General features: G+C 61.4%; 1 protein-coding gene across 1 annotated transcript; it reads right to left on the reverse strand.

The window, feature by feature from the left end:
• Positions 1–155: 155 nt before the first annotated feature.
• On the reverse strand, positions 156–6,954 carry STOML2 (stomatin like 2). Its single transcript, XM_019531892.1, has 9 exons — positions 6,877–6,954; positions 5,652–5,751; positions 4,383–4,441; positions 3,501–3,602; positions 2,620–2,754; positions 1,904–2,048; positions 1,395–1,474; positions 606–734; positions 156–293 (listed from the first exon to the last, which is right to left on the reverse strand). The coding sequence occupies exons 1-9, from the start codon at positions 6,904–6,906 to the stop codon at positions 162–164; spliced, it is 912 nt and encodes a 303-aa protein (XP_019387437.1). The 5' UTR covers positions 6,907–6,954; the 3' UTR covers positions 156–161.
• Positions 6,955–6,960: the final 6 nt, after the last annotated feature.

The raw sequence follows: 6,960 nt of genomic DNA on the forward strand, positions 1-6,960 counted from the left end.
GCAGGGCTTGATGTCGCACAGACGGCCCCGGGCCCGCAAGGATACGGGCCCCGGAGCCACTGCCTTTATTACATGATTCAATCCAAATTAAAAAAAATCAGGAAGGAAACGTAGGAGAGTGTTTAAGGGGGGAGGGCAGCGCTCTGGCACCCGAGGCCCTGCTAGCTGGACTGGCGCTGCTCGGACTCGGGTAGCTCCACGCTGGGGGGCTTCGGGACGTCAGGGGCAGGCAGTGAGAGCTCCCGGGGCTTCACAGCATGCGGCTTGGTCAAGGCACCATAGATGCCCAGAGCCTAGGGAGAGGGAAACAGCCGTCAGGTGGGAGAAATGAATCCCGAGCAGAGGCCTGGTTTCCAGCCTCGAGCATGTGGTCAGGAAGGCCCAGCCTCCTGCCTGGGGCAGGGCAGCAGCAGTGGCCTGGTGCCCAGCAAGCCCCAGAACGTGCAGGTGGGAGTCCAAACGTCAGCAGCTGAGCCAGGCCATGGTGACTCCCACCCAGAAGCCTCCTGCTCCGAGCCTTGGGCTCACTTGTCCCCCACGAGGACACAAGGCGCTGCATTCCCACAGCCTTCCCAACCCGTGTGCCAGGCCTTGGCCGTGCTGACCTGGGTGACCATGCTGGTGATGTCACCGGTGTTGGCGGGCAGCAGAACGGTGTTGGTGTCCTTGGCCAGGTGGGAGAAGGCGTTCACGTACTGCTCAGCCACCGACAGGGAGGCGGCTGCGTTGCCGTTCTGCAAGAGAAGCGGGGCAGAGTCATGTTCTGGGGAAAAGCAGCTCCTCCGACAAGGGCACGAGGTGCTGCCCAGCCATGCCGCAGGACCAGCACTCCTTGCTCTGCCCCAGTCACAGCTGATGGGAAGGTGAAGCCCCCACGTGCTTTACTGCATGGATGAGGGGGGCATGGCTGAGTGGCTGGGAAGCCACAGGCTCAGGACTCCTAGGCCAAGGAGAGCGAAGGGACCTGGAAAGGGAAAGCTGGGTAACCCCCAGCCAATATTAGCAGCCTTTATGGACTGGCTCCCTCCCCCCCACACGAGGATGACCAGGGAACCTCCTGACAGAGCAGCACAAAGGTCAAGTAGGAGCCCATAGCACAGCCTTGCTGCCAGGGAACAGCAGCGTCTCCAAAACCCAGGGTGGGAGCATGGGGGTGTCCCAAACACACGGGGTGTCCAGCACTGGCCCATGGGACCTTCTCTGGGGGCCTCCAGGCACCCTGCAAACAAGAGACCCACATACACATGCGCCTGGGGTGAGTCATGCAGCTACCAAGGGGATAACCACCCCCTGCCACCTGCAGTCCCTGCCATAGAGATACTGGGATGCGCCTGATGCAGCACGGCAGCAGCCCCCAACTTCCTCACCTCCCTCCACCAAAAACACACACTCACGTGTTTTGTCAGTGCAGCCGCCAGGAGTTCAATTGCCTCAGCCTTGGCCTTGGCTCTGACCAGAATGGCGCTGGCCTCTCCTGGGAAGGGAGAGGGGGAATCAGCAGGGGAGGAAGCACCAGTGCAGAGAGAGCCCTGACACCCCTGGAGCCACTGGTAGGTGGCTGGGCCCTGCTCTGTGGAAGGGCAGCATCTGGCTCGAGCCAAAGGAAAGCCCAGGCCACAGCAAGGTAAGGTGCCCACTCCGTGCCTCAGCCTGGACTAGACTGTGGCTCAGCAGCACCAGCCACGCACAGGCTGCATGCCCTGTGACACCAGGCTCCAGGCAGCCAGTAAGACAGGGGCCTGGGGTGGTGCCAGCCAGGGACCCCGGCTCCTTTCCCACCCAGGCATGTGGGAGAACCTGCTGCTGCTGGAGGAAGCAGGTCTGAGCTCTCCCCACCTCGATGGGGCAGCCCCATAAGGGGACATTATGGAACCCCTAGTGCACTTCCAGCCCAGGCCATTACCAGAGGCTTTGTTGATTTGCTCGGCCTTCTGGGCCTCGGAGGCTAGGATCTGCGCTTGCTTATGTCCCTCGGCCACGTTGATGGCAGACTCCCGCGTCCCCTCCGATTCCAGCACCGTCGCCCGCTTCCGCCGCTCGGCCTCCACCTGCGAGGAAGTGCTGGGGTTGGTGGCTGCAGAAAGCGTGGCTCCCCCTCCTCGGGGGAGGCATGGGCCTATCTCCCTGCAGAGACCTGCTGTAAGCAAGGCGCAGGAGGCAACCCTGGGAGGGACCTGAGAAGCCCTGGGCAGCCCAGCCTGACTCAGCCTGGGCACTGCAGTGAGGAGCAGCCAAGCCATGGACGCAGTGCTTGCTGCCCAGCTCGGCCTGGGCTGCTGCACTCCCACCTTATGCAGTGGACAGTGAGCAGGCAGCTCATGCCATAGGCTGCACTTGTGATTTCACACTGGGTAGCACAGGGCTCTGAAAGGGACCGAGGGCAGCTTCCTGCTGCCCTCAAGGGCTGCTCCTGGCACACTGCCAACCTTCTGCCACCAACGGGTGCTGGCAGGCATTCATGGCACCTAAAGCCAAGTGGCAGCAAGCAGAGCCACTGCCGCTTTGCTGGGACCAGTCAGAGCTATGAGGACCCACTTCCCCAACCCTCAGGGAACAGAAGGTGGGGTCGTGAGGGCAGAGCCAGCTCTGGCTCCAGCACCTATGTGCGTAGAGGCTGACCTGCATTTGCATGGACTCCTTCACACGGGGCGGCACGTGGATGTTCTTGATCTCGTAGCGCAAGCACTGGATGCCCCAATCATCTGCAGCCTGGTTGATAGCATCCACAATGCCGGCATTGAGGGATTCCCGTTCCTGGGGTTGCGGGGGCAGGCAGGGAAAGCCAAGTGAGAGGGGCAGGGGGAACCCTCCAGGCCTTCTCCCAAAGAACAAACACAGCCCCAAGGGGGAAGGGGAGGGGTCCAAGGCAGGACTGACTGCACCTTCCAGATGTCTCCCATGGGGCCAAGGCCCCACTTACACAGGGGCTGGACAGTGTCCAGCAGAGGTACCACTAAACATAAATGACTCCAGGCCTGACACGAAGAGCCCAGGGCTGAGGCAGCCATGCCTTGCAGTTTTGGCAGCACAGCCCAGCGGGGCCTCTCCAGACCCCAGCTGTGCACCAAGAATGGCACCCACTGCACAGGAGCCCCCATGGCTGGGCCCTGCCAGGGCATACAGACTGGCTGGAAGGGCCCCAGGGAAGCAAGCTTTGATGCTGGATGTAGAGGGGCTTGGGCGCCTTCCACCCCCACTGGCTCTGGGAATGCTGTTGGTTCTGCCTCACCTTTCCTGGGACCAGATCGCTCCTCCTAGCAGGACAATCACCACTAGGGACACTCAGGGGCCCAGCCTAAGATGGGTGCAGCTGTTGCTGCTGCCTCGGTACAGACCATCCCTCCCCCACTGCCACCTCTCTCCAGCCTCACAGGCCAATGGGTCTCACAAGAAAGAGCACACTGCAGCTGGGCTGGAGGCCCTGCCGTTCAGGACCTAGGGAAACTATCCAGCTCCCTCCCACCCCTGGGTCCAAGCCCCAGCCCCAGCACCCAACTCACCCGGAAGACTTTGTCGAGGGAGATCTTGCCCAGCTCAGACCGCATGGTGGTTTGGGCAAGCTGCGTCACAGCGTACTCAGGGTCCTCCACCCCATAGCTAGCCTGGAACGGGAGGGCATAGCATTCAGTAAGACCCTGCAGGTCGACAACCCCCCTCCCTTGCTGGGAGGGGTGTTGTTAGGGCCCACCTCTCCCCAGCAAAGGCAAATGCTCATGCCAGAGCACAGCACAGCACGGAGATGCATGCAGCAGTGCTCAGACAAGAACAGGAAACAGGCAGCCCCAGGGGGGCGTATGGCAGAGCCCTGGCCCCAGAGTGGGTGTCTACTGGACTTAAAGCAGCAATACCCAGCCCTGCCAGCCCCCTCCATGCACAGCAAGCATGGGCTGTCCACAAGAGGAGTGGAACAGCAGGAATGGCAGGCAGTGCCCGCTCTCCTGGCCCCTACAAGCTGCTGAGGGCCCACAGGTGGCTCAGTGCAGCACTGGCCAGCCCATGCACAGAGGGCTCAGGCCGATGCCCAGCCCAGCAGGGAGCGTGGCTGCTGCTTCCAGGCTAGGGCAGAGGATCTGGTCCAGGACACAAGGGGCAGGGGACACCAGCCCCAGGCAGAGTCCCCACAGGAGAAGATGAGGAGAGGAGCATGTGTGGCCCCCCACTTCCCCATGCAGGAAGCTTGGAACAGCAGTAGATTGGGTGGGGGCCTGGCCCCAGCCTTCCCTCCCCTGCTCCAGGCCTGGCTCCTTCCATGACCTCAGTCCCCTTTGCAGTCCTTCGCACAAGCAGCTACAGCAATGCAGAACAGGAGGCACGAAGGGACTCCCCCAGGCCCACAGCCAGCTACGTGGCCAGGCCGAGCCCCACAGGAACAAGGTAGGTACCTTGTAAGGGTCCATGATGCGCAGGTAGAGCACACCATCGATCTGCAGTGTGACGTTATCTGCAGGGAGAGAGGGGAGCAAGTGGTTACTGGGGCAGGGGATCTTCTGACACAATCACACGTTCATCAGGGTTATACGCTTCTCTCCCCTGAACCAGCTAGGGGCAGCTTGCAGTAAAGGGCCAAGTAACTGATAAACACGGATGGGAGGTTAAAATAAGCTCTTTATGGTATGTAACAAAACCTACTCCTGTAGGTCCTTCCCCCGCCATGTTTCTCCCTCCCCACTGCAGCTCCGGCTCTGGCTGGGGCCCTACTCCAGCTGGAGCAGGGAGCATGGAGCACAGGCTGCCTCTGGATCTAGCTTCACAGCAGTGGCGGCAGCTCTGGCTCTGGAGCCAGAGCTGAAGCTGCCACCAATGCAACAGCTGCTATGAGACCAGGCTGGAGGCTGCACGTGCTTTGTGCTTCTGCCCCCGGCTGGAGCAGGGGCTGGAGTTGCAAGGGGAAAGTAACTGGGGGGGTGGAAATGTGAGGAGAAGACAGCAGCAGGAGCTAAACAGGGGGGAGGCAGTGGGGGGCTCAGCAAGTACTGGTGTCCGAGTATGCAGGCACCATGGGGAGGGACAGGCATCATAAAGCACAGGCATGGCAGAGCAGGTGGGAACGAGGACAACTAGCGTGGAGGGCAAGGAGAGAGGCAGATGCCAGAGGTGCCCTGCCAGCAGGTACTGGAGGGGCCAGGTGCCAAGGGAGACAAGGGGCAGGGCTCAGGCCCAGCTAATGCAGTCACAGCAACAATAAACCTCGGAGTTTTTCACTACTGCCCATGACTACAGGTTGTCCTTTCTACATTGCACCTGGACTCCAGAAGGCTGACTGCTGGCCCCAGCCTCCCAGCAGCCCAAACCCTGCACCAGGCACCTGAAAACATGTCCTCAAAGCAGTGCCGTGCTCCGCAGGCCCTTGGTCAGCAAGTGCTGGAGATGGTGGCTCACCTCCCTGGGGATGGGGGAGGGGAGGAACGGTCTGAAAGGTCAAGAGCCCGTGGAGAAGAGTAGGCTGAGCACTAGGGAGGATCCAGCAAGGTGGAAGCTGGAGATGGGAGCCCAAAGGGCCATGCTGTTCTCTGCACCTCGAGTTCTACAGACAAGGTCAGATTCAGATGTACCAGGGTGGAGTATCCCACACTTGCCAGGAATACACCAACCTCCCCCCACCACAGCTCCCTTGGCCCTGGAGGGGGGAGGAGAGGGCTGCTGCTTCTCACCCAGGGTGACAGCCGACTGCTCCGGGACATCGATGACAATTTCCTTGAGGCTCTGCACGTAGCAGATCTTATCCAGCACCGGGATGAGGAAATTCAAGCCCTGGAAGGGAGCAGGGAAGTGGCAGTTAGAGCCTGGATCCCAGCATCTGGGCAGATGGCGACACACTTCGGAGCCAGGGATCATTGGGGTCATGATCTGTTGAGGTCCCTTTCGACCCTAGCATCTATGAGTCTCCACCACCACCCACAGCTGCACAGCAGGGCAGACTCCAGCATGTGCAAAGCACCTGCCCCAGGCACGAGGCTACAGGCTGGGCTCAGTTTCCCACGTGCTGCCTTTCAACCCTTACGTCCCCTACCGAGAAGCCACTTCCGTGCCTGCAGCATTACCAGCCGCTGAGAGCATAAGGAGCCCAGAGGCCGAGGACTCAGTTTAACCAGGGGGCAGCAGGCACAGAAGGCAGGCAGCCAGCAGGAAGTGGTGAGACGAGACTAAACCAGGTGTCAGCAGAGAGAAGACCAGCAAGATCAGGTGCGCGGGCAGAAAGTGCGGTGCCCCAGTGATTGAACTGGCTTGCAGAGGTTGTTAATGTTAAGACCGTGTGAACCGCACTGATGTGGTAGCACAAACTTCATCCACAAACAAGGTGGGGATGGGGGGAAGCTGATTCTGCCCTGATCTGTGCTTATCACACACAGTCCTGGGGTCGGGAACAAAGTGTGGCCTGCCCAGCAAGATCCCGGTGCAACCGGGCTGCAGTAAGGGAGCTGGAGGGAGGCGAGACCCGCACCATGGGTCACCGCAGCACAAGGCCTCAGCAGCCAGGGTCTCCCCCTAGCCAAGGATCCACCCCCAAGGGAATGGGGAGCCCTGGACAGACAGGACCCAGGCTGCAGTGGAGGAGGGAGGATGACAACCAGGCACGGGCCACATGCAGAGGGCGGGATGCAGCCTCCCCCGGACAGCGCAGGCAAGGGGGGCTGGTCTCGACTCCTGTGGCAACAGCCCCCACATCCCAGCCCCGTCCCAGGCACTGCCGAGCAGACAGGACGGGGGCACTGGAGACGCGTGCGAGGATCCCTCCTGCCCCCTCCAGAGGCAGCTACAAGCCTCAGGGACAACGGCAGCGAGGTGGGACAAGCAGCAGCAGGAGCCTGAGCTCGGGCTTGGCTGCCGGGGGCGGGGGGGTGGACATCGCAGGTCCCAGGCAAAGCGGCTCCTTACAGGGTCCAGGATACGGTGGAAGCGGCCCATGCGCTCCACCACCCAGGCCTCCTGCTGCGGCACAAACAGCACCACCGTGTTGAA

This window comes from Crocodylus porosus, unplaced genomic scaffold (genome assembly GCF_001723895.1).
Source record: "Crocodylus porosus isolate Cpor-Errol unplaced genomic scaffold, CroPor_comp1, whole genome shotgun sequence".
NCBI classification, from domain to species: domain Eukaryota; kingdom Metazoa; phylum Chordata; order Crocodylia; family Crocodylidae; genus Crocodylus; species Crocodylus porosus.

Bases quoted from the DNA above. Each gene is read 5' to 3' on its own strand.
- STOML2 (XM_019531892.1), bottom strand. From the start codon at position 6,906: ATGGGCCGCTTCCACCGTATCCTGGACCCT. The intron at 4,442-5,651 runs GTGAGAAGCAGC...CTCTCCCTGCAG, and splicing joins GCAGTCGGCTGTCACCCTGG to ATAACGTCACACTGCAGATC. The intron at 2,049-2,619 runs GTCAGCCTCTAC...ACTTCCTCGCAG, and splicing joins AGGAGTCCATGCAAATGCAG to GTGGAGGCCGAGCGGCGGAA.